The 27,609-nt window shown below is 44.2% G+C and overlaps 1 protein-coding gene across 1 annotated transcript in view; it reads right to left on the reverse strand.

Annotated features, from left to right (window-relative positions):
- The window catches only part of NUP155 (nucleoporin 155), a 72,162-nt gene that overhangs the window by 30,395 nt on the left and 14,158 nt on the right, over nt 1–27,609 (reverse strand). The window contains exons 15-29 of the mRNA XM_053297191.1: nt 23,595–23,689; nt 20,747–20,835; nt 19,992–20,054; nt 19,760–19,910; nt 17,277–17,343; nt 15,874–15,992; nt 15,308–15,411; nt 13,887–14,020; nt 13,590–13,781; nt 10,512–10,650; nt 8,511–8,646; nt 6,576–6,729; nt 5,626–5,730; nt 3,826–3,980; nt 2,146–2,275 (exon numbers count right to left, since the gene is read on the reverse strand). Of these exons, the coding sequence (XP_053153166.1) occupies nt 2,146–2,275; nt 3,826–3,980; nt 5,626–5,730; nt 6,576–6,729; nt 8,511–8,646; nt 10,512–10,650; nt 13,590–13,781; nt 13,887–14,020; nt 15,308–15,411; nt 15,874–15,992; nt 17,277–17,343; nt 19,760–19,910; nt 19,992–20,054; nt 20,747–20,835; nt 23,595–23,689 (1,833 nt within the window). The remainder of the gene's footprint in view (nt 1–2,145; nt 2,276–3,825; nt 3,981–5,625; nt 5,731–6,575; nt 6,730–8,510; nt 8,647–10,511; nt 10,651–13,589; nt 13,782–13,886; nt 14,021–15,307; nt 15,412–15,873; nt 15,993–17,276; nt 17,344–19,759; nt 19,911–19,991; nt 20,055–20,746; nt 20,836–23,594; nt 23,690–27,609) is intronic.

The raw sequence follows: 27,609 nt of genomic DNA on the forward strand, positions 1-27,609 counted from the left end.
GTGGCCACTTTTAGAGTACTGCACAGAGTTCTGCTCACCATATTTTAAGGAGGACATTGTAGAACTAGAAAAGGTGCAGAAGAGGAAAACCAATATGATCGGGGGCCTGGAGCACCTTCCTTATGAGGCAAGGCTACACATCTGGGGCTTTATAGTTTGGAAAAGAGGCGACATGATCAAAGTATATTTTTTGGGCAAAGTGATAGAGCGTGTGGTGGCATCCCAGCTGCAGAGGGTCTTGGATGATATGGATTATCTGGACCCTTTTCAATCTGGCTTCTGCCCCAGATATGGGACTGAAACTGCCTTGGTCGCTCTAGTGGATGACCTTCGCCGGGAAGTAGACAGGGGGAGTGCGTCCCTGTTGGTTTTGCTGGACCTCTTGGCAGCATTCAATACCATCAACCATGGTATCCTTCTGGACCGTCTCTTGAGCATGGGAATTGGAGGTACTGTGTTGGAGTGGCTCTGTTCCTTTCTTAGGGGGAGGGTCCAGAAGGTGGTGCTGAGGGACTGCTGCTCAGCTCCGTGGCCACTGGCCTGTGGGATCCCGCAAGGTTCGGTCTTGTCCCCCATGCTGTTTAACATCTACATGAAGCTGCTGGGAGAGGTCATCAGGAGACTTGGACTGAGTTGTAAGCAATATGCAGGTGACACTCAGCTCTATCTCTCTTTGTCACCTGATCCTAGGGAGGCGGTGGATGTCCTGAATCAGGGATTGGAGGCTGTGATGGGTTGGATGTGGGCTAATAAACTGAGACTGAATCCAGACAAGATGGAGGTACTGTTGGTCAGTAGGAGAGCCAATTGGGATGAGGAGATTCTACCTGTTCTAGATGGGGTTGCACTCCCCTTGAAGGAGCAAGTACACAGCTTGGGGGTATTACTGGACCTGGCTCTGCTTTTGGAAGCTCAGGTGGAGGAGGTGGCCGGGGTGCCTTTGCATGGCTTCGGCTGGTGCGCCAGCTGCTTCCCTTTCTCGAGAAGGCAGATCTGGCCACGGTTACCCATGCCTTAGTCGTGTCATGGCTGGATTACTGTAACACGCTCTACGTGGGGTTGCCCTTGAAGACTATTTGGAAACTGCAGCTTGTACAAAATGCGGCAGCTAGGGTTCTATCTGGAGCTGCTCGATGTGATCATATCACACCTATTTTGAAAGAGCTACACTGGTTACCAGTGAGTTTCCAGGTCCAATTCAAGATGCTGGTTTTGACCTTTAAAGCCCTTAACGGTTTGGGCCCGGGATACCTGAGCGACTGCCTGCTCCCAAGAGTTGCTGCCCGCTTGACGAGATCATCTGAGAGGGCTGTGCTCCGGGTGCTGACAATGAATGAGGCTCGGTTGCCGTGCACGCGGGACAGGGCCTTCTTTGTTGCTACCCTCAGACTTTGGAATGCTCTCCCAGTGGCCATTCGCGCCTCGGACTCCATCAGTTTTTAGAAAGCTTGTTAAATCTTGGCTTTTTATCCAGGCCTACATGATTGTTTTATTGCTGCTTCTGTGTGTTTTTATCCGTGTACAGTTTTTATGTTTATAGTTTATATATGTTAAATCAGATTTGTTGTCATATTTTTAGCTTAATACTTCTAACTGTCATTTTTATTATGTTTTTTAATTTTTGTAAACCGCCTTGGGATTGTTTTTAATGAAATGCGGTATATAAATTTAACAATAAAATTAAAATTAAAATATAAAAGTATGCATGGAGTAGAGAGAGTGGACAGAGAGAAAATTTTATCCCTCTCTCACAGCACAAGAACCAGGGGTCATCCCATGAAACCAACGGCCAGGAAATTGAGGACTGACAAAAGGAAGTACTTTTTCACACAGCACATAATCTATGGAATTCTCTGCCACAGGATGTGGTGATGGCAACTAGCTTGGATGGCTTTAAAAGGAGCTTAGACAAATTCATGCAGGACAGGTCTATCAGTGGCTACTAGTCTGGTGGCTATAGGCCACCTCCAGTCTCAGAGACAAAATGGAGCAACAGCAAGGGAGAAGGCATGCTGTCACCTCTTGCCTGTGGGCTTTTCAGAGGCATTTGGTAGGCCACTGTGTGAAAAAGGACCTCATCCACCAGGGCTGTTCTTAACCATAGATACAAACATACAGTCTAATGCAATCAGTAGTTTTACTTACTTCCATTTTCTCTTCCAATTCATGTAAAAATTCACCATCTGCTGCTATTGGTGATATGGCCGTGGAACTTTTAGCACTCAAAATGGCACGTGCAATGTATTCAAGACGCTGCTGAAGTGAAATCTCAGTGCTGTTGAATTACAGAACTATTTATATTTTTATTTAACATATTTTTATAGAAATATATTTTACATATTTGTATAGAAATCGAATAAATAATAATAATAAAATAATATTTTTATACCACCCAAAATTTGCGTCTCTGGGCTGTTTACAATTAAAATCATTTAAACATTAACATCATCTTCTTTATATATATTTCTCTAAGGCATACCCATCATTAATCCCATGCTTGGTAGGGATGTGCAAAAACCGGTTCACCTGGTTCGGTTCGAATTTGAACCGGGTTCAAACTGGGAGGGAGAGATTCGGTTTTGCTCACACCCCCACCCCCGGTTCGGTTTAGAACCGTTTTGGACCATTTTGAACCTCCTTGAGTGGGTGGGGTGGTAGTTGGGTGTCTACCACCCAACCCCCAAAGCAATCTGACACGTACGATTTTTAATGAATTTCTGAAATGTATTTTTATGTTTTTCTCATAGGGTATAATGGGACTTGAACCGGCCCATTATTCCCTATTGTGGAGCACCAATGGGTGCCAACTACCACCAAAACCCCGAAGCAATTGGTCACTCCTATGATTTTTAATGAATATTTGAAATTTTTAATTATTTTTCTCATAGGGTATAATGGGACTTGAACCATCCCATTATCCCAGCCCAGCCCAGCTAGTTAACATTAAAATCATTTAAAACCAATACCAAAAATTAAAACCATAAATCTAATTAAAAGCCTGGGTGATTAAATGTGTCTTCAGTGCCTTTTTAAAAGTTGCCAGGGATAGGGAGGCTGTTATTTCTTATATTAATCCCACAACTATGGGATTAATATGATGGATTCCAAGAGAAACCCATCACAAGAGTGTTAATTTCAATCATTTTAAATCTGTGTTCCGTTATTCAACGCATATGTAGTACACAATTTATTTTTCTGATAACCCACTGTTATAACATTATATAACCTATTTCCATTAGCTCCTAGTACTGATCCTTCTATCTCCAAATATGTTACATCTTGGCCGTTATTCCTGGCAGACATCCAGACTAAATTACTCATGAGTCATCCCACTGAAATTAATGGGACAAGCTAATCAGTACCAAGCATTGGTCAACCTACATCAGTATTGTCTACATCAGGGATTCTCAACGTTGGGTCTCCAGATGTTATTGGACTTCAGCTCCCATAATCCCCAGCCCCAGTGGCCTTTGGTTGGGGATTATGGGAGTAGAAGTCCAATAACATCTGGGGACCCAACGTTGAGAATCCCTAGTCTACACTGACTAGCATCAGCTCTCCAGAATTTCAGTCTAGGTCTAGATTCAGATAATCTAGGTCTTTCCCAGCCTACCTGGCGATGCCAGGGATTAAACCTTCTGCATGCAAAGCAGATGTTCTACCACTGAACTACTCCCTTGGCGGGTCACGAGTTGAGCAGGTCTGGCCTTCAGTGATTAATAATATAAGGACTCTCTTTGCGACAACTGTAACAACAAAAATAATCCAATAAGCCTGCAGTTACTGGAGCAGTATTAGCATTGACTGATGACAAGCAAACCCTACCTGTGCATGTCTGCGAGTTTTGCCAGCACTCTGGCTGCATTGCTGAAGCTTCTATTTTTCTCAAAAAAACGCCACAACAGATCCATATAGCGAACTTTGTTCTGATCCACTTTGGCCATACGTGCCAAATATGGTTCCAGAAAGGGAGAACTGACCTGCAAGAATCAGGAAAAAATGTTAAATCCTGTCAGTTTGCCTTTGCTGCATTGTAGGGGTGTGCACAAATCATTTTTTACTATTTGATTTGACCTTGAATTGAAAAAACCTGAAATAAATCAGAAATTCATGAAAAATTCACAAATTGCCCCATAGACAATAATGGGAAACTCAAATCATTCCATTGTTCCCCATGGGTAGGTCTTAGGGAAACCAAAGTGGGCTGAGTGGTAGGGTGTGACCCAACCTACCTACCACCCAACCCACAAAACAATTGGGCAATCAGGCAATTTTTTAATGAATTTTTGAATTATCTGGGTCAATGAGCTACTGCTGCCACAATCCTGCCAACATCATGAAGGTAGCCGAGCAGGGTGAGTTTGTGTCCATCTGTTGTGTGGCACATACTCTGAACCTTGTCAAGCAGGATGCGCTTGGCCCTTCTGGGACTGTGGCCAGGCGAGACATCCCCACTACAGGTGCTGAGTGCCATCCAACTGTTGCCACAGCTGCTCTTGTGAAGAAGTGTGATAAGATAGCAGCTTACTTCCACCATAAGGGAAGGCATATGCTCATAGAGAGGCAGCTTGAACTGGCCTACTTTAAAACCTGATCCCTTCGGATATTCTGGAGCTCCACCTTTCTCTTGCACCTGCAGGAGCAAGAGGCGGCAATCCACACCCTGGCCGGAGGTGTGGCTTGAAAGTGTGCTACCTGTCCAATCTGGACTGGGCGCTGCTTTCTGAGGTTGTCTTGGCACTTGAGCTGTTCTATGTTGCCACAAACAGCTTGTGTGCCAAGACAGCAACACCGAGCCAGGCTTTGCCCACCACTCTTCTCCTCGAGAAAATGATGGGTACACTCCAGACCATGCTGACCACTGAGCAAGGAATCGCCTTGGCAGTTCGGCTGAGGACTGAAGTGGTGAATTGGCTCAGGGCACCCTTGGGTAAATAGGCAGAGCATGTTTTGTCCTGCCTATGTGTCCCAAGGATGAAGGGCAAAATAAGGGGGAGTGGGATTGCAGTGCATGCGCACACAACATCCCGGGGGGGGGGGATGCTGGCTAGCAAGAACAAAACAACATTCCAAGCAGCACCAGTTAAAAGGGGCTGGTGCTGCTGGTACAAACAGACAAACAAACAAACAAACCAGTTTGCAGCACTGTAATTAAGAAGTTTAAAAATAAAATCGAGCAGGAACTCTGTCTCTTCATTCATGCTCGGCCAGGCAAGCAGGCCCAGTTCCAAGTCTCTCTGCTCTCCTCAATGTTGCTGCAGTCTCTCTCTGTCAGAGTTTTCTCCTCTCCTGGGGCCCAAAAGCAATGGCTCTCTGCCTTCAAGCAGCCCCTTATATACATTTTGAAACTCCCTCTTTTAATCTCCCCCTCCCTGCTCCTTCCCCTCATCCAGTGGGGGCACATGAATCAATTCACTACGAATCGCTGGCGATTCGACATGCAATCGAATCAGCCCCTTTAAGGGGTGATTCGTAAACGAATCAGCTAATTGCCCCCAATTCACTAGAGAATCGAATTGCACACCCCTACAGCATTGTATCCATTTTTACTAGAAAATAAGCTTCTCAAAATATCATGAATGTATAAACTTTTTTTTTTTTCCAGAAGATGGTCCACGAGCTTACCTGCAGTAGCTTATCTGAGAGATCGGCTTGGATGAGCCAACTGTAAAGAGCAATACTAAAAAGTTCATCTGTGGAACGCTGTGCCAATTTTAGCATTTGTTCAAACTAAGGGGGGGAAAGTGGAAGGGAAGAAAGAAAATAAAAAATGTTGTCCTAATAAGTTATTTCTCATTAGTAATTTGATAATTGCCTCAGAACAGAGGCTTAATTGATTTCAGTGGGACCTACAGTCCAGATGGTGTGTAGGAATGTACAACAGAAATGTTCTTTCAACTCATTCAACATTAAGCTAAATGGAAGGGAACGGGGACCCAAACAACAAGACATTTTTAACACATGTAGCCCTACTGAAGATTCCTGCACCCAAATATACCCGCGATAATTCTGCAGTAGATGGTACTGGTGTTAAGTTGTCATGCTGCAAGAACTGTTTAGCAATAAATTTATGTGATATTCAAAATATTCTGTGGCACCAATGCCAATGCTTCTATCACCATCTCCATCAATGTAGGAGACTGTAGCAGCTGCTTGGTCTAAATCCTCAACATTGACTGGGGCTTCGACTTCAACTGACCATGTCTTCAAGCGTCCGACTGACGTACCTAAGGGATCATCCTCATCAACACAAGAAGAAGCGCAAGGCATCTGAAGAGGAGTTGCCCACTTCTCCTTTTGCAAAAAGGCAAAGAGTAACCCCTCTTATTCAGTACGACAAACCTCTTGTGAATCTTGGAAGGTTCAAAGGCAGCTTATGATAATGTCATCAGGTATACTATTCAAACAAAAACTCAGAAGATTCTAGTGGGTAGACTCAAACCTTTTAGATGAACCTAAAGTAGTTCACTGGATCTTGACCACTAGGTTTAAGATTACCTTTTTAAGTACTTTCCACAAGGAAAGTTTTTAAAGTACTTTCCACAGTTTTAATATATGTCTCACAGGTTTCTTACATGATGCCCTGCTTCTTCGTTGCTCAGCATGTTGGGGTCAGGTGACAAGACAGGAGGTCCAGGCTTTTTGGGCACGCTGGGAGACTGAGGCGCAGCTTTACTCTGGTTGACTAGCTCCTGTAGAGTATCTGTGATGCATTTGTAGCTGTTTAATCTGTGGAAACATTCAAATCATGGGAATACCACTCCTGAGCACAACTTCAGGCATTGACTGGAATATCAGAAGCCTTAATAAAAGGTACCACTATTTCCCTATATGCATTTAATTTTCTAAAAGATGGCAGATGCTTCACTCTGGCTATTGCTTTCTGGAGACTGGAATGACTGTAGAAGGTATGTAAAACAAACACTTCACAAAGAAAGCCACACAGAGGAACATATGCTAGTAACACACTCTGACATTTCTCAGTGTTCCAGAAATGTTTAAAGGGAAAGCTGGTTTCTATCTAATATGGTCTGTGGTCTCCATTATTTAATTAACCTAATAAGAATGTGTATTGGAATGACTATACTCTTTTAAAAGTTTTTGTATGAAGATAATCTAGTTATGTAGCACTATTCTCGTCTATGAAGTTGGATCAAGTTTATTTTATTTATTTATTTATTATTAAAACTTTTATACCGCCCTTCCAAAAGGCTCAGGGCGGTTTACATTAAAACACCGTTAAAATCAGTTAATAATTAAAACAAAAATTAAAAAGCATAAAACAATGATTATTATTATTAATAATAATAATAATAATAATAATAATAATAATTCGATTTCTATACCGCCCTTCCAAAAATGGCTCAGGGCGGTTTACAAAGAGAAATAACAAATAAGATGGCTCCCTGTCCCCAAAGGGCTCACATTCTAAAAAGAAACATAAGACACACACCAGCAACAGTCACTGGAAGTACTGTGCTGGGGGTGGATAGGGCCAGTTTAACAATTAAAAATATCATAAAACAACAATTAAATAATCAGAAGAATTTAAAAACAAGTTTTAAAAAGCTGAGAAAGCCTGGTTGAAGAGATGTGTTTTCAGGTGTTTTCTGAAAATTGCTAGAGATGGGGAGGATCGTATCTTAGCAGGGAGCGCATTCCACAATCTCGCATTCCACAAATTTACAATATGTATATCCCTCCCCTTCAGCACAATGCTGCTTAGAGTGGCTCACACGTGAAAATGACAATAAAACATAAGGATAAAAACAAATAAGTAGCAAAGCAGTATTACAAAAGGGAGGGGGTCCCCTGAAAACTGGAATCCCAATTAAAATCAAGTTTAAAACACGGAGAGCAAGATGGCACAGGCAGCAGGTTAAAATATAATAAAGTAGTATCTGTAAAGAGAAGGGGCTTTAAATCCTTTTTAAAAATCCTAAGAGGGGAACCCAATAAAGCTCCTCCAGGAGAGCTTTCCAAAGGCTACAACCACCAATGGTCCTGTTCCTGGTCCCCACCAACCAAAACTGACTCCGGGGTGCGGCCAAAAACAGCACCTTTGACACAGAATGGAGGGCCCTGGAAGATTCATATGGAAAAGGGCAGTCCAAAAGATACCTTGAGCCCAAGCCATGTAGGACTTAAAATTGAAACCAGCACTTTGAATCTGGTATGGAAGCAAACGTGCAACCAGTGACGCTGCAACAGGATGGCTGCAATACTTGTGAAGTGACTAGGCTTCCTTTCATATTCCTAAAGTATGGGAAGAGCAATTTCCCCATATACATTCCCAACCTTTCCTAGCAATGCACATGCTCAACATTTCTGCTGCTCACACTTGGATTTGAGCTCAGCCAGCTAGTATTTTAATGAGGACTTCAACCATTTAAGGTCATTTCAACTTATCATTAATTTAAACTCTTTTGACACGTGCACAACCCCACTACTGAACTACTGCAAACATCTTTCCCCTGAAGAAAATTTCCAGCTGTGTCCTGAGAACTTGCCTCTCTTGGAAAGCCTGAAACCCAACGACATCCTCTTCTGGTTCACCATTTTTGTAGAAATGGAGCCCAAGGCCTTGGGGATCCTTCTTCTCTGCAGCAGTGAGAGAAAGTTCTACCACACCCTCATAGAAACGCACTTGAAATTAACAAGGAGGAAAGGCATCTATGTTACTATGTAGTATTGACAACATTAGTACAAACAACATACTTCCAATTACAAGATCCAGAGAGCCTCATTATTTTCTTAAAGTCTTAATTCTAGGTTTTGGCACTGGGCATTATACGGGCATCTACCTACTTTTCCCAAAGAGCACATTTCTCCAGATTTTACTGCTTCTATGTGCTTTGTGAACCCAGCTTTATCCATAATAAAACACTCATTGCAGAGTATCTGAATACTGTTATTTGAATGTAGTGGTGTGCACGGAATCACAGCGTTCCGAATCGCAGCCGGGTGGGGGGGCTCTTTGAGGGTTCGGGGGAGTGCACTTACCCTCCCACTGCTCCTTTTTTGAAAAGCATTTGGGGCGGCAGCGTACCTTCCTGCCGCCCCTTCCCCCCTTCCTCATCAAAAGGCTTCAGAATGTGCAAATGCACATGTGCACGGCACACGCGCATGTCTGAACTATGCACACATGTGACGCGTGCACGCACAATCCCACATTCTGAAACCTTTCGCCGAGGAATGGGGGAAGGGGCAGCAGGGAAGTATGCTGCCGCCCTAAATGCTTTTCAAAAAAGGAGTGCTGGTGGGGGGAAAGCAGCGGGAGGGGTGGGTGCACCCTCCCCCACCCTTAAAGAGCCTCCCCCCAGCACGGAACCACGAACCGCCCCCCACCCCAGCAAACTGGTGCGCAGGCCTTTAGAATGGCCTGCGAACCGGTCCGTGCACATCACTATTTGAATTTGGAAGCAAATTTATCAATACACCATGAATTTACTCCAGATTCATTTAGCATGTATTTAAAATACAAAGAGAGCCCAGATGTCATGTGAAATTCTGGATGGTCATCATGTCTGAACCAACACTAGGCTGAATCTTAAGTGGTTCTTGTGCCAACAGAATGTGTATCTGTAGATCCTGCCCCTTTCCTTCTGTGTCCCATGCCGTCCTGTTCCAGGAAGTCCCTCAGCCTTAAGGTGCAGACTCCCTGCTAACTGGGAAAGAGGCACCTTTTAAAGTGGCAATTATCTTATATTTTGCAGGGAGAGAGCAACTGTCCCTAAACAATAGGGACCCTCCAGTGGCTGTTACAGATATCTACATTTTCATTGTTTGATTGTGAGCCCTTTGGGGACACGGAACCATTTTCTTGTAACTTTGCAATGCAAATCACTTTGTTGAAAAATTATAAAATAAAATAAAATACATACATACATACTCATTATCCTCTTCCTACTGTTTATGCTCCTTAGGATCCAACCACTATCCAACAAACCATGGACTGTGGATGATCACCAAACCAAGATTGGGACCCTGGCTTGAAGCTGACTTCCTTCAATCAAATTTTGGATTAAGTGTGGCTTGGCATTACATCAGAACTAACAAACCATGGTTTGGGCTACTGCTCCACCCTCGGGGCCCACGGTTTGAGACAGAATCTAGGTATTCCCAGGGAAGCTGGAAGAGGAGGAAAAACGGCACAAACCATGATTTGAGAGCCAGAGTGGTTAGAGTGCTGGACTAGGACTGGAGAGACCCGAGTTCAAATCCCCATTTAGCCATGATAATTGCTGGGTGACTGGCCAGTCACTTCTCTCTCAGCCTAACCTACTTCACAGGGTTGTTGTGAGGAGAAACTTAAGTATGTAGCACACCGCTCTGGGCTCCTTGGAGGAAGAGCGGGATATTAAAAAATGTAAAATAATAATAAATAAATAAAATTTGCATGTGTATCTGGAACACAAAGCAAGCCATGGTCTAACATTATCTCTGAACCAACGCCACAACCATTTTTGCTATATTTCCAAAGCTGAGATTCACTGACGTTTGCAACTCACCTTGCCTATACTGTGCACAAACATTGGCAAGATCCACCTGTGTACTAATCTTTTGATACTCTTTCAATGACTCTCTTAGCATCTTCTCCTTTTCCAATTTGTTTTGAACTTGTCGGGACCTCTGAAGTAGTTCATTTGCCTAGTGAGATGGAATAGAGATCAACAGCTGCATTCTTCATCTAAGTAAGGGCCACTTCACACAAAAACTAAACAATCCCTATACAGAAAATGGCACATTCAGTGGAGAATCACTGCCAACTGTAGTGTTGCACTGCATGTTCATTCCTTGAAACTGAGTCTATGAATCTGTTACCTATTTCCTACACAGGTGATTTTCTGTGTAGCAAATTAGACTTTTGAGAATAGCCCTTATACTCCTATGGGCCTTCATAACAGAACACTTAATTTTCAAAATACGGAAAGAAATCCTACTTAGTTAGGATTTAGAAGTCTACACAGTTAATGGGTCTGTTCTGTAAAACATTGTAATTTGAAGGATTTTTTTAACCACTAATCTATCTTGTTTCTCAATAAATTTTGAATGATGAAGCTTTTACTTTTTTACTACATCATACAATACAATAAAAGGCAGGAAAAATATATTTAAAACTTTAGTTCAGACTCAAGTTGTATCCCAATGGACAAAACATTAGAGAAATGTCCAATAGCAACAAAAACCAGAGTTCCACTATAGGCCAACAGCAAACAAATATGATTATTTGCAGGCTCGGAATGGCCTGCCGGGCAGCCTGCCGGATGCGCCCCTCGCCTCTGCGCCCTGCTCCCTCTGGATTTGCGCCCTCCGCCCTCTTCCTGAGCTCCCTCCCGCCGGCGCTTGCCTCTCTCTGCAAGGAATCTCTTGCAGGGAATCTCTGCAGCCAGAGACAGGCTGCTGTTTCAGTCGGGCGGCTTCCCTTCCCTCTCTGTCTGCTCTGTATTCTGCAAGGAGGGTGCAAGAGTGTATTTGCACGCCCTTTGAATGAATGTGGAGTTTCACGGAGATCGGCAGTAGCAGAGAGTAATGCAAGGGTTAATGTTTCTCCCAGCCCGATTGGTTCTTCTGGAGTCTGTCTTGTGCTCCTCCCCGCCCCCATTTGTAATTACAGAGCCCGCCAAGCTGCTTGGTCTTGTTCAAGAAGGAAATGCAAGCAACACATTTGGTAAGAAAAACCCCAACTATTTGCTGATTGTACCGTGTTGGCTCTCCCCACCCCCGCAGGAACCGTGTGTGTTTTGTACAGACTACAGAAGTCCGTGTGTGTGTGTGTGTGTGTGTGTGTGTGTGTGTGTGTGTGTGTGTGAAGCTTAACTGCTCGAGTGCAAACTTAAGAAAAATCCTCATCCCTACAGTATACTTTTTGTGAGGAAATTAGTCAAGCAAAAGTATTAAGAGCTTTGAAAAGAATGGTATGGCGGGGGGGAGGAGCAATACTCTAACAGGTGTAATAATAATAATAATAATAATAATAATAATAATAATAATAATAAATGGATCTGTTGTTTTTGTTCCTGCCCCTATCTCTAATCTGGTCTCTGTGTGTGGGTTTCTTTCTCCCCACCACCACCCTTATTAAAAATATTGATATGCAGCTTTTTCAAGCAACAAAGTTCTCAAAATGGCTTAAATAGCAAAAGATGACAAAATGGCTCTCTCAACATGTTTCCCCTTTTAAACATTTTTATTTTATTTTGCTCTGTGCTTCTAGCAGGCTCCCCCACCAAAAGTCTATTTTTGTACACTTGCTTCAAAACAAGGCTTTGCAAATCAGTTCACAAGAAACTCATTTTTAAAACCCCTTTGCCCATGAAACTCCTTTGCCTCTGAATCCCAGTTGCAGGAGAGAAGGCATGCCCTCAGCTCCTGCCTGTGGCTTCCAGAGGCATCTGGTGGGCCACTGTGCGAAACAGGATACTGGACTAGATGGGCCATTTGGGGGCTGATCCAGCAGGGCTGTTCTTATGTACCATGATTGGTTGTCTTTAAATTCTACAAAATTGGGGTTACTCTATATATGATATTCTGCTGTCCTATTTGAAATCAAAATGGTGTCTTTTCTTTCTGTAGTGTATAGACACACATCTCAGACTTCTGCCTCAGAAGGCTGGATGAGGAAGGAGCAAGGCTGGTGGGGAGTCCCTGCTTGGAGAGGGAAGGAATCAGAGCTGGTTGGCCTGGCTGGGGCACCTGGCCATGATGTGAGGCTCTCCTCTTCTACCCTGCCCCCCAACCCAAACACTACAGGCTGCTCTTGTAGCCCAGCTGCCCTTGTCTCACGTAGTTATCCACTCCCTTCCACCAGTTATTTATTTTCTCCCCCTGCCGTAATTTCTCTTCACCCCCATTTCTCTGCAATGATATGCTTAAATGCTTTGAAATTCTATGAGGCTATATATATTGTTAGGAACTGAAAATAATTTTCCTCTCTTGGGTAGGTATATAGGGCTGAGGGGTGAGAGGGCAGGCTTCCTGTGGAAATTGGTGGGGAGAGGGAACTTAAAACAGTGCTATTGTAGTGCTATTAAGATGCCACCCACTTCATTTTCTAACAAACTTGCAGGAACTGGATTACATAGGAACACATATATCTAAACTATTTTATTAGTATAGAATTGTGCTTCTTAATAGTTACAAGTGATACTTCATTTGAAATATTTATAGAAACCTATAAGTAACAGAAAACAGAGGTCAGATATCAAAAGTTAACAGAAAAAAATAATAATTAAATGAAACCCAAAAAGTATGGCGAAACCCACCCATTCTGCTTAAAAAATTGTAAACTGCCCTGAGCCATTTTGGAAGGGCGATATAAAAATCAAATAAATAAATAAATAATAAACCTGGCGCCCTCCTCACATAAATTCCCCTGCCCTCTCAGTGCCCCCAGTCCGGCCCTGATTGTTTGCACGGATCACACTGGAAATGCTTTCCTGTCTAAAGTGATGAATGCCAAAACTCTTAATGTGTGTGCGCACATTTTGAGCTCCACAATAACACAATGCAAGGATTACAAACTGAATCACATATCAGTTTCCACAGAAAAAAGAGTGCTTCTTCTCAGATTGCTTAGTATACCACACCTTTGAACAGACCGCATCATCTGTGCTGTAGAGCAGCGGGCAGATGTCTTGTAAATGTGAACTGATGCCATCTACGGCAGCATGGTCTCTGATATAGCAGTTGATAAGAGAGGCAATGAGGGCTCCAGTCAGCTCTTTGTCTCTAATTACCAAGTCTCTAAAAGTAGTAACCTTCAGATGTTCTTGAAATTCCTATGTGAAAAAACAAATCCACAATTTTGTATTCACAGTCCTGGTTTTAGCAATAAAACATGTATGCTTTCCAGGGCAAGAAGCTAGATGTGCGGTGACACATACCTTCTGAAGCTCACCAACTACAATATTGAACTGGTGCTCGCAAAGAAGTTTCCACAGTGCCAGAGCCTGGCAGGTCTTACGAACAAGCTGCTGGATGCCTTGTAGAGAAGCCTTCTCAGCTAATTGTGCCTCTGCTGTAAAAACAGAGGCATGTGAGTTATATCCTGACCATTCAGCATCCTGACAATTTTTCAGGACCATTATTCTCCAGCTGCCCAAAACCTTTTCAAGAGAGCAATACAGAATCACAGAACAGCACAGCTTGAAAGAATTGAAGGTTTATACGCTTCAGCCCTCTCCAACCAGGCAGAACTGACCATTCTTGAAATGGTATGCAGTAACTTTGAAAAGGAAATCTTGCTACCAGCAATCAGCTTACCAGCAGCAGTCTTAATTTTTGGAGCTATATTCCACAGGCACAAGCAGAGTTCAGATGATTTAGAATGAGATGGCTATGCAAGTCAAAAGAGGTCACAGATGACTCCCCAAATCTACATTATTCTTGCTGTGCTCACAGCTCTCCTAAAAAGTTTGGGAGGGGTGCAAATGTATTGCTACTCCTCAATACACTTCCAATGTTGGAGGGATAAGGTGGATATGAATATATAACCAAAAAAATACTGAGGAGCCTCCCAATTGGAGTTCTAGGAGAGAGAAAATGTTGCTTGTAAATAAAGAAGTAGGAATCTGAAGGGCAACACTAGTGATGGGGTGACATTTTAAATGGGGTGTACATGTCTATTTCTTATATTATGGCCCCCTCTAATCCATTTCTGCTTGACCTAACCACAAATGGATCCACTTCAACCTTCCAAAAACCCTCCCATGCATCTCATTACCCATTCCTACAACTCGCTCAATGGGGATGATGGTACATACCCAGTACCTTAATGGAGGTCCTAGTAGCAAACTGCCAGGATTAATCCATGCTGTCCTCCATCTTGGTAATTTAAGAAAAGTTAGGGGCTTAGTGTGCAGGGCTCTCCGGAGCATTCCAGTAGAGCCAGAACCTCCTAGGACCAGTCACTGATGTTACTGCAAGGCACCAGGGTGTAGGACTCAGACCCAATACAGACTGCAGATATTTTTTGGATACATGGTGAACATTTGCCAAAATCAACCATTTATTCTTGATTATTTTCAGAACAGATTTAGGCAGAACTGCCCCCGACTAAACATTATCAAGGGGAGAAAAGAAGACTGAATTCACATGCTCTCTCTTTATTATATTTATAAATGTATCTAATATATGTACATTAGGGCTTGAGGGAATGTACACTGTCTACTGATGAAAACAAAGAGGATTTACCCTTGTGTGTGTTTCTGGCAAAGATGAGAGAGAGAGAGAGAGAGAACAAATGCATGGGAAGGCGAGAGCAAGCATGAATGAATACACACAGAAATATAAGCTTCTTTCTTACCATGAAACTTTCTTTGGAGCTCTTGCTGTACTTGCTGAGAACTTCCACCATCAGGCCGCATTAATCCAAGTAACCGCTGCTGCAGGTTAGCTGGAGTGGTGAAACTGATACAAGACAAACATAATGCGTATGTAGTTCATGAAGAATCATGTCAGACATAAGTTTAGGCAATTGTGTGCCAAGTGTCAGGAGCAGATTTACTGGGGCGGGGGGAGAGGAAGTCAGTAAAAATCACCTTTCCCCCCTTGTGCAAATAAAACTTGTTCCATGAAGGGAAAAGGTTTTTGAGATACAGTGTACTGTATTCTGTCACACTGAAAGCCCATCAAAGCAGACAATGTGGTATAAAATTTTAGATCTGTAATAGACTTCAAATTGAAAACAGTGAAAAAGTTCACTTTGCTTTCTATAAACCATATTGGAAAGACTCATGAATTTACTTCATTAGCATAAAAATACATCAAACTGTATTCTGTACCATTACCTGTACAAAGCAACTACACAAATGATACCTGTCACTGCTTGATCTATTTATGTTCAGCAAAATAAAGCACCTTTAATCTTACCCAGGATTTCTAAGGGCTCCTATTGTTGAAAACTGTGAATTCCTATCCAAAAATTCTTGTAGCCCTTTTAATTCTTGTAGCACCGATTCCAGCACTTGTGTTGGCACACTGCTTTCAACCTAAAAAAAGGGAAAAGAATATACATTTCTGAAATGCTTACTAATTTCAGTTGAAAGAGAAGCAAATTGTTCACTGAAGTACATTAATATTGTAAAAATATACTGAGAATTCTCTATCAGCAGGTTCATGAAGAACATCTGATGTGTATCTGAAGCCACATCTACATTGACTTGAGCACCGGACAGCAGCTTTTCTATAAGCTAAGGAATCAAATGACAAAGCTTTTCCTGAACAGTCCCACTTCAGGCTGGGGATGGCTGCTCCACTTCACCTCACCCCTGCAAAAAAACAAAAAACCCTCCTTCACATAGAAAATTAGCATCTCCGATAAAAGATTTCAGCCTACCTTTCCCTGCAAAATGCTGAATTCCTAGCAGAGGGTTTTTTGTTATTTTTGAACAGGAGAGATCTCAAACTTGCTACCACTACCACTTGCAACCTGAAGTGAGACAATCTAGGAAGAGCTTTATGGTATGATTCTACAGTTAGTGCAAACTGGCCCTAAGAGGCTTGTACATCAAAAGTAGCTTTTCCAGCAGCTCTGAATAATTCTACACCTGGAATGGGATGCAAAGTGTTTTCCTCTACTTCATGTTAACATAAATAGAGTACAAAGGTTAAAAGTCACCTCTGCTCGTCTGTCCTGATACCAAGGCCAAACCAATGTATTAAACCCAATCCAAGATTATTAAACTGAGTGGCACAGAAGAGAATTGTGGAAACATTGAATGCTAAACACCAAATCTGTGCCAAATAATTTTCCTGAAATGCAGAAAAGGAAATGAAGACCTACAGTTCTCATATAGTGAGAACCTCAGCATCTCCACAGTAAAGCCTTTGTTGACACACTGACACAATCTTGTTTAAGTACAAGAGTTCTGAATGTCAGATTGAAATATAAGAAGTGGTGTACTGACTAGCAAGTAAATACTAAGATTGTTACTTTGTTAAAAGGTATCATTATGCATGTGACCCTACATTATAGATAATAGAAACCACTGAAGCTATTGTACCAGAATAAAGTTATTTTCTTTGGTTTAGAATTTTAAAGCTGTTTCAACTGCATCTACTTCTCCCCACGTTACAAGTCGGGTGCAATACCAAAGTTAATGTTAGAAACCCAAAATAGGATTTAATTTGGTGGTGGCAGTGGAAAAAGCAACAAGGGGTTTAAAATAAATAAAAGGGTCACAAACATTGTTTATTTTATCATCCACATATTTAAACACTAATTTCCCAGTCCCAACCTCAAGCGAGACACTGACACAACCATTTACACTTACAGCTACAACTTCTCGGTTGCCACTCTTGAAAACCCGTTCCACAACTATACTTCCATCCCAAATATTCCTGAAACACAAAACAGTTATCAACTTTGCTAAGAAAATAATATGTAATTGAAGTGCTTTACACAGCCATATCAGTCCATTTTATATAATAATATCAGCAAATTTTCACTGTGTTAAGAACCAAAGATTATTTCATCTATTTCTCAATATATAAACATCTTTTTTTCATTGCATATGCCTTCTCTTATTTTCAGATAGTCCACCTGTCTTTCTGACTATACAATATAGAGTACCCGTTTCTCGTTCTTCTCCTTTGCTCCACATGTATATCTATTCTTCAAGGAGCCAAAACATCAGGTTCATAATTCTGGAGAAACCCTTCTGTCCCAACTGACGACATAACTAGACTATAATTTGGATGACTCTCACTAAATTACACCAGGCTTTCACTTTTAGCATAACAAAGCCAACAGCTGCACAGGCAGCTGTGGGGATTTAATTTAGTTTACTATCACACAAAGAAATTAAAACTTTTATTAAGAGATATTATAAGCAATAGACGAATAGAAGAATTTAGTGAAGGGCTTAATTTGCATTTATTTGTTTATAGTAATTGTACAAAAATATAAACCTACAACTACAAAACAGAAAGAGCTTCACACTATTCTGCATCCTGCTAATTAGGCAGAGGCACCTTCTGAAGTGATGATTCTCTTATATTTATCAGGGGCAGAGTAGCTTCCCTATTCAGCCTTTCACTGTCCTTCCAGTGGCTATCGCTGGCAGTGTTCTCTCTAATTTTTATCATCAGTGGGTGGAAACTGTTTTCTTCTGGGTAGCAGTTTCAAGGCAGCATGCACACATAATGATCTCTCACACATATATACATAAGAACATTGCGCAGTGCACAATTTTTCTTTAATCTCCCCCTGCCCCCCCTCTTCTTCTGTTGCTTATTAATCAACACATTTTTTTAAATGAACTAGTTCAGCTAATATTCAACTAATAAGTCAACTTTCAAAAGCATACATTAATTTCTGTCTGGGGGGAAATGGAAAATTTCCTTTCATTACAGATTTGGCATGCAGGTTCCCCCAGAGATTGTGCATTCTTTCCACAGCACCCTAGCAGCAATTATTTATTAGGAACAGTAGTTATAATATTAATTTATAAATATTATAAGTAATTCCTTAGCAGAACTGTCTCCTACCTCTGCTTTTGGGGGTTCTTTGAGAGGGTTGAAAAGGTGGATTCTGAAAGATTCAGTTGCAGCCAGGCCTGAAACGCTCTCTGTCTTATGCCACCATTCGGTCCTTCCTTCAGTTTGGAGCCTGTTTTGTCTTGGCTCACACAGTCTCACCATGACTTGCAGCACTGAAGCTGTGTTCCCACTCTACACCACTGTGACCAGCAGCATGCAAGCACAGATGACAGCTTTTATTCCCTCCCCCCCACCCCCAGCCGTTCACTTGTGTAAAACACATAACTTCAACTTGTTGGCAAAACACCCCTTTTGAAGCCGCTTTTTTAATTCAGGGATTTTGGACCTGTTCAAAAGCAGCTCTGCTTCATAAAACAGGGAATGATTCTTGGGAGGACTCAGAAGTAGCACAGGAGCCCGCCTGCCTCCTCTTCTTAAGAGCCCAAGTGAACACACACTTAGGCTCTTCTTAAGGAGGGAAACGTCTCCTTCCATTTGCTGCTGCCAGCGCTGCTCGGGCTCTTCTGAAGGAGGGAATGTCTCCCTCCGTTTATGCCCCCTAGCCCGAGCGGTGCCTCCGCCTCTACTTGCTGCTCAGGCTCTCCTGAAGGAGGGAATCGTCTCCCTCCGAGAGTTCCACTGCAGTGAATGGGACTCTCGGAGGGAGACAATTCCCTCCTTTGGAAGAGCTCGAGTGGTGCTTCTGCCCACCTGCCACTCAAGCTCTTCTGAGGGAGGGAAACGAGAGTCCTGTTCACTGCAGTGGAACTCTCGCAGGGAGACAATTCCCTCCTTCAGCAGAGCTCGAGCGGTGGGTGGAGGCAGCGCTCAGGCTGGGGGGCATAAATGGAGGGAGACATTCCTTCCTTCAGAAGAGCCCACAGCGGGTGGGGAGAGGTGGAGGTAGTGACTAGGCGGCAACGGGGAAAGGCAGGGGGAGGGGGAAGCAAAAGCCCTTGCTGCAGCCACGGCGGGTGGCAGTTTAAGGAATCTGCATGGAGGGCTTGGGACATGTGTGTGCACGCGCAGCCACGCGCCTTAGAGGGAAGGCTGATTGCTGGTGTCTACTTTGTGTTTCTTTTTAGACTGTGAGTCCTTTGGGAACAAGGAACCATCTTATATTATTCTTTTTCTATGTAAACCACTCTGAACCATTTTTTTAAAGCAACATAAATGATGATGATCATCATCTTTTCGGATGGATTGTACGTAACGTAAAACACAAATATTACTCAAGTTAACCCACTCAATTGACTGCTTTCTAAGAATAACTTACCCTATAATTCGAGAGAAATAAATGCAGATGCCATTATGCTTTCCGGAAAACACAATCTCTGGGCCCATGACTCCACTAACTGAAGCACCAGGCTGAGACATGTGACTGCCAGAAGCAAACGCTGGAGTTGACATAGTGGGAGGCTGTAAACCTGGAACACCAACATGTCTCTTAATAAAAACAAAATCACGACATTATAAATAAAAATATTGATTTTATATGAAGGAAATACCTTGCATTGGTGTTCCCAAAAAGCTTGGATTAGGGTAGGGGCTACCAGAAGGCATAGGGGAACCTAAGGGAAGAAGAACAATATATATGATGCTGCAATGGTTTATCACTACTAATCTGGGCACAACTTTAAGGAACTACAACAATTAAAAGTTAGAACCAAACTCAGGCCAGGCAACTTTGCAGACTCTCTTTTGGGCTATGTTAAGTTTGAGCAGAATTTTTACTTTCCCACCTCATTTCAATAATAGCCTGCTAAGAGATATACAATCCCCAGCCAGTAGATTTACAGTCCAAGAGAGACTGAAAGAACAAAGAGGAGCAAAGAGGGCATCTCTCCATACTAAGAGTGAGGAGGGGAGGAAAAGGTTAGCTTCTCCACAAATCTTCATTTACTACTCTCACTTCCCCAATGTTCTCATAAGTACAATATCAGAACAAGAAAAAGATGAGACATGGAGAGAGAGTAGGAAATCTTCAAGTTACGATGTTGATAACTTGATTGTTGCCTATCAAAACAATCTATATTACTAAGTCAATTTTCTCTCCTGGGCTTTCATACATTCTTTGTAAATGTACTGCAATAGTAGCAAATACATTGTAACATCTGTGAGCATTACAAAAACTACAGGGAAAAGAAAAGGATGGAGTGCATTGCAAAACTTATGTATAAAAATAAAGGGGAGGGGATTCTTGCTTAAAGATAGAGGCTTAATATAAGGAAATAGATATGTTACAGCCACATTCACTACTTACCATGTAGGACAGGAGAGCCCAATATAGATCCGACATTACTTGGGGGAGGCAGAACAGATGGAAACCGTAACTGTGCTTCTCCACCATACCTGAGATATACCAGATTAAATGCTAATTTTAGCAACACAGCCTAATCAATTGTTAGATTGTTTTAAATGTGGAATAAGCCATTGCCCAACTCAAGATACAAATGCAAAGACTGCATCCCTATTAATTAAACATGAAAAGGGTCATTTTTACACAATTATATACCAAACAACTCATATGCAAGTTGTAAGGAGGCTGGCTCCAGGTTTCACAGAATCCTTTGCAAACTGCCCTTCAAGGACCCCTTCATATCTAGGTGAGTCCCAAGAGTAGCTCAACCACCACCCCAAAAGACTACAGACACAGAAGTGGTCTGCAGGATCAGCAGTGGGCCTCTGGCAGTTATCCAATGATGCTGAGCTCTGCAAGAAATCAATGGCCAATATGATATGCAGTGCTAATGGACATGGAAGCATTAAGCAAACAGCGGAAGCACCAAGGGGGAGGATGCCATTTGTGCTACCAGAATTATTGTAGCTTGTCCAATTGTGGTGAATGGAAGGAACTACGGTAATGCTGGTAGTGCAACCAGTCTCCTCAGCAGCGCTTCTGCTTCCATGTCGACAGCAGTAGCACAATTAGCACTGGTGCCATTAGCACTGTGTATCTTGTCAGCCATTAATGACAAAATGAAGCAAGAACACACAATATTGCCATCAAAACTAGTAAGAGCTACTATGAGACAAAACCATGCAATATTTGGAGGATATGAGTTGTTAAAACTGATCACAGTGAGAATTTAGAAGAAGAAGCATTAGAGAAGGATCTGCGCTCCTGCCGCTGAACGGAGGAGGGCATAGCCTTTTTCTTGTCTTTAGTCTCGACTAGCACGGACTCCAATATTTCCCCAAAAAGCTTACCCCCTTTAAAGGAAGAATTGGCCAAACTGCTCCTCAACTTCTGATCAACTTTCCAGTTTTTGAACCATAAGTGTCTCCTGACTGTGATGTCAGAAGCCATAGCCCGGGCAGACAGCTGGACGGCATCCAGGGAGCTGTCGGCCATAAAGGCAGAAGCCTTGCCTAACTTATTGAGACCCTGACGAAGGGCCACGAGCTCCGGCGGAACCATGGGAAGAAGGTCCCTAACCCATAAAACAGACGCTCGAGCAAAAATGGAATTGGCCACCGAAGCCCTGACAGCGATGGCCGAGGCTTCATGTGATCTGCGTAATGCAGCATCACACTTCATGTCCTCCACATTACGAAGAACCTCATCCCCGTCCTTTGGAAGGACTGCCCCAGTTACGAGAGCAGCGACCTCCTTGTCCACCAGAGGGACCTGTAACATATCCATAACTGGTTTGGGAATAGTGTAAAGTCGCCTAACCCTAGGTGGAGGAGCCTTGCTTTCTAAGGGCCGGTCCCATTCACTTCGAATAATGTCTAGAAATATCTGGGGACAAGGGACAGCCACTTCCGGGGCCTTCAGCGAAGGTAACACAGCCGGATCCCCTTCTGGCACCTCCTGTGGTGGAGAAACAAACTCCTCCAAGCGAAGGGACTTCCGGGCCTTATGAAGGAGAACTGGGAAATCAGTTTGACTAAACAAACGATAGGGGGCCTGGGAAGGCGGCAAAAACTCTCCTTCATCTCCAGACAGCTCCCCCTCCTCCTTGCCTGAATCAGAGTCCTCAGAAGGCTGTTCCCCTTCTTCCTCTGGAATTAAGACGGGTGCTGCTGAAGTAGACCCTTGCCCAGAAGGGCAAGAAGGAGCACAGGGCGACAGGGTAGGCGATCCCAAAGGTGCCCGCAAGGACCCAGGAGCGCACGGCTGAGGCGGCAAAACGAGAGGTTTTCCCGCCTGTTCCCCCGAAATGGAGGCCGAATCAACTGTTCCCGCCGCCTGGGGATTCAAAATGGATGCCGGAGTGATGGAGATGGGAATTTGCTGGGCGAGATCAGGGACAAGTTTGCCAAACTCCTCCGCGACTAACCGCCGGAGGAGGACAGCGAAACTTGGAGGAATCTCCTCCTCAGGCGCACCAGGAGACCTCCGTTCTAGAGAGGGAGGAGAGGGACAGGCGCGCTTGGCGGCAGGCTCTCCCGAGCGTGAAGTCCCTACCTGGGAGCCTTGCTGTTCCGGCTGATCCTCCGCCTGAGTCCCCGAGCCGCTCTCCAATAGTGGCGGGAGGGACTGGGCCCCCCCGCCAGACACCCCATGCCCTCGACCAACGCCCGCAGGCGATTGAGGTGCGACGCGCTTGGCCGCGCGCGCTGCCGCCTTCTTCTCCTTAGAGAGCTTTTTGGGCTTCTTCGGCTGGGGGGGCTGAGTCACGGGCGCGGGTGAGGTAGCCGCAGCCCACTCAGCATGGCACACCGCCGGGGCGATGGAGTCCTCAGAGAGGGAGGGAGAGGCCTCCCTCTCACAGCGCGAGCCAGAAACCTCCATGGTTAAAAACTCACCGCTGCGAACGCAGGAGAGATCGCGAGCGGAGCGCTAGGACAGGTCTTTTCCCTCTTTATGCCCCAAACTGCTAGCTAACAGAAGGCAGTAGAAAATACGAAGAGGTGAAAACTGGAGCAAAGCAAAAGGAGAGCACCTGCTTGGAGCGAGACAGGGCTAAGACTGAAGAGGCTAAGAGGTTGTCCCTCCCTCCTGCTATCAAGATCTTTTCTGATTGGCCCTGTCTCGGAGCAGTAGGTGGCGACAACCCATGTTCCTCGGATACAATCCTCGTCTGAGGGAGAATCCATTTACTTCTGGGATGCTACTGACTAAGTATAGTCTCTTGGTGAAATGTGAATGTGAATTGTTTTACCTGAAAAATGCTCGAGTAGCCCAAGTAGATACTTCTCGATCACAAGCAGCAGCAGAGCAGGCAAGGATAAGGCAAGTTGCACAAGCCTGCTCTTCCTGTAAGAATCACCACTTTTAAAAATGAGCAAGATGACAGATAAAAAGTGACATTGTTCAGATCTATCTATATAAAACGCTAAGGACGTATATGGCAAGCCCCGCCCACACAGTGCTTCATCAACCAGAAGCCCAATCAGTGGGCGCAGTGCTTAACCAATCCAAGACCCAATCTGCAATGCTGTGCCTGGGCACTCTCTGCCCTGCTGCCCCCTCCCCTTGCGGGTACCATGGATCCAAACACAGAAGACCCACCTACACAAAGTGGGGCTTCCCCAACTCTTTCCGTGCTCTCTCCGCCATCCCCACACAGCCCTGACTGCAGCCACTGAGTATGCTCTGCCGCTGGCTCCGCCCCTCTTTCCCCTGACATACCACCAGGGCTGCCTCCGATTGGCTGAGCCCCTCTGCTGCTGCCGCAGAGAATACCGGAAAACATAGTCCTCAGAGAGAGGGGAAAGGTGGAGCAGCGCCAGTGGCGGGAGCATTAAATAAAGAGCAACAACTGCACAACACACACACACTCACTCTGTCTGGAGAGAGAGTGTGCAGGCACCCCTCAAACTTGTGGGAGACAGCACTGCATCCCCAAAGCACATGCACACTCACTGGAGGAGGGAGAACAGGGAGAACAGCTGTGCACGATAATGTCACCACACCAACCATGTTCTGAATCTCTCCCTCTCACAGGATAACAGCATCTGAGCGATCCCCACAAACACACAGCATTGGGGGCAGGGAAGGTTACCCAAGAGGGAATAGATCCATCCAATGAGAACTGGTGCTTTAGACAGCTACACATGTGACGATAACACAACCTTCTCTATGTCAAAGTCCAAGATGCGAAACACACACCAGCACAAGCCCCTGTGCATGTAGAGGGGACTTGTGCAATGGTAGCGCTCCCAGAAGCACCATTCCTTGCTGGCAAAGGAGAGCAGCCAGCCCTTGTGTGCAGGGGATTGTGAGACAACCCACAAGGGAGGGGGAGGGGAGGGGGAAGGGAGGGTGGGAAAGAGTGAAATAAAGAAAGGGAAAGAAGAGAAAAAACAACGAAGACAAAGAAAAAACAGGGTTAGGGAAGGGAGACTGTGTGCAGGAGCTTGTGAGAAGGGAAAGAAAGACAGATACAAGATGGGGGAGAGGGGGAGAGAGAGAGAATGAAAGAAGGACAGAACAAGAAATAAAAAGAAGGGAGATAAAGAGTAAAATAAAGAAGGGAAAGGAAGAAAGTGAGAAAAAGAAAGTGAAAAGGAAAGAAAGAAGGGAGGGGAAGCAAGATGGGAGGAGAGAGATAGACAAAAGAGGGAATAGAGGGATGGGGGAGAGAGAAATGAAGGTGCCCCTCAGGTTTTCAGGGAGCAGCAATGAAGTTCCCAAACACAAGCACATGCCCCCCCCCCACTCAAAAGAAGTGGGGATAATGGGGAGAGCAGCTGAGTGCGAGAACGTCACCACACCAACCACCTCCCATATCTCTCCCTCTCAGGTCAGTAGGCTAGATCTGCATCCGAGAGATCCCCACAAATACGCAGCATTGTGGGGAGGGGAGGTTACCTAAGAAGGAACAGAACCATCAATCGAAAACTGGTGCTTCAGATAACAACACATGTGATGGTAACCCAACCCTCTCCAAGTCCAAGTCTAACATACTAAACACAAGCCCCTGCGCGCTCAGAGGGGACCTTTGCAATAGCAGCACTCCCAGAAGCACCCTTCCTTGCTGGCAAAGGACAGCAGCCAGGCTTGTGAGACAACCCACAAGGGAGGGAAAGAGAAATAGATGGGGGTGAGGGGAAGAAAAAACAAGAGAATGAAAGAAGGAAGGATAGAGTGAGAAATAAAAAGGAAGGCAAGAGTGAAATAAAGAAGGGGAAGGAAGGAAGAGAAAAAAGAGTAAAAAGAAAGGAACAAACAAGGGAGGGGAAGAGAGACGGGAGGAGAGAGACAGAGACAGAGATAGAAGAAAAAAACCGTATTCAGCCATGGACAACTTTATGTAGGACTCTCAAGAGTAAGATCTTATGACTCACTAACAATTGTATCACCACCACAGGAGATCAAAAACTGCTTTTATAAAGAAATACATGGCACTTAAATAGGAACTGAAGAGCAATAAAGCAATAAAATACTGTGTGCAGATGCTCTGTGCGGCATCAGCTAGTATTCTATAAGACAGGAGCCATTCTGGGCAGTAAGCTCAGCTGAAAGAAACATTATGTTCATACCAAGCACATATGTAAGGATCATCACAGGTTTGGATGAGAAAAGAGCATTGGTTAATTACCGTGATGGCTGCTTCTTGCTGCTTAATTTGAAAACATCTCCTGTGGGTTATCCCCACATGCTCCAGAGGCAGGACTTAGGTAAATTAGCTGAAAAGATTTAAGAGCCTGCGAAGGATGACCCCACCCAGTTCTGAATAGCCAAGTCTAAGAGAAAAGAGATAGTGAGAGACAGAATCCAGAGAGGGAGGAATTAAGGAAGAAATTAAATGCTGCAGGATAAAGGGCAGTATAAAATAGTCCCTTGGATGGGCCAAGATTACCTCAAATCCAGCAGCAAGAAACAGCCATCATGGTAAGTAACCAATGATCCTTTCTCTGCTGCTGGATGAGGACATCTTGTGTGGGTCATGACACAGCCAATAACATTTCCCTTTCCAGGATCCCTGTCAAAGTGTCTGATCATATCGAATTTGTGTACTTAAGTTTAGGGACCAGGGATAGACTGGGACTTCTGCTGGTGTACCGATCGCCCTGCTGCCCAGCAGGGTCTCTAACTGAGCTGGTGGACTTGGTCTTGGAGTCCCCAGGCTTGTGGTAGTGAGGGACTTCAATGTTCACTTTGGGACCAATTTGTCTGGGGTAGCTCAGGAGTTCATAGCGGTCATGACATCTATGGGCCTATCCCAAGTGGTCTCAGGACTGATGCATGTTACTGATTGCACGCCTGATTTGGTCTTTCACTCTGAACAGGGTGGTGTTCCATGCGTGGGGACTCCTGTGATTTCCCCATTGTCATGGACGGACCACCATATGGTTAAGGTTGGACTCACAATAACGTCCCACCTCTGCAGGGGCAAGGGATTCATTAGGATGGTCCGCCTGAGAAGGTTATTGGATCCAATATGATTCCAAGAAGCCTTGAAAGGATTTAGTGTTGGCTCCGACAGTGACCCTGTTGACATCCTGGTGAAGAATGGTAACAACCAAATCACCAGGGCAGTGGACACGATTGCTCCTAAACATCCTCTCTGACCTGCTTCCAAACTGGCCACTTGGTGAACAGAGGAACTATGGGGGGCTGAAGCAGCAAGGTAGATGACTAGAGCACAGGTGGAGAAAGATTTGACTCGAATCCGACATATTATTACATGGAGCACACTTGAAGATCTATGCCCAGGCAATACATGCAGCAAAGAAGCAATTCTTTTCTGCCCATATCACGTCCACAAGTTCACATCTGGCAGAGTTGTTCAGAGTTGTGAGGGGACTAGTGCATGCCCCTTCCCCCTTGAATCAGAATTTGGAAACAACAATTACCCACTGTAATGTTTTAATTGAGTTTTTTGGTGGCCAAATATCTTGTATTTGGGCCGACAGATTCAAACTCCACAATTATTACAGTGTCTGATGCGGAGGTGTCCAGCAGCTCCTCTTATGTGGTGACCCTGGATCAGTTTCAGTTTGTGACTGCTGAGGATGTGGACAGGTTGCTTGGAATGGTGCGGACTACCACCTGCCCTCTTAAATCCTTGCCCAACATGGGTTATACCATCTGGTAGGGATAGTATAGTTGTAGAGGGCCTGGTAGAGATTATAAATGCTTCTCTGAGGAAGGACAGGATACCTCCTTGTCTCAAGAAGGAAATCATCAGACCTATTTTGAAGAAGCCTACCTTGGATTCCTCAGTTAAG

Source organism: Hemicordylus capensis, chromosome 2 (assembly GCF_027244095.1).
Source record: "Hemicordylus capensis ecotype Gifberg chromosome 2, rHemCap1.1.pri, whole genome shotgun sequence".
NCBI lineage: Eukaryota > Metazoa > Chordata > Lepidosauria > Squamata > Cordylidae > Hemicordylus > Hemicordylus capensis.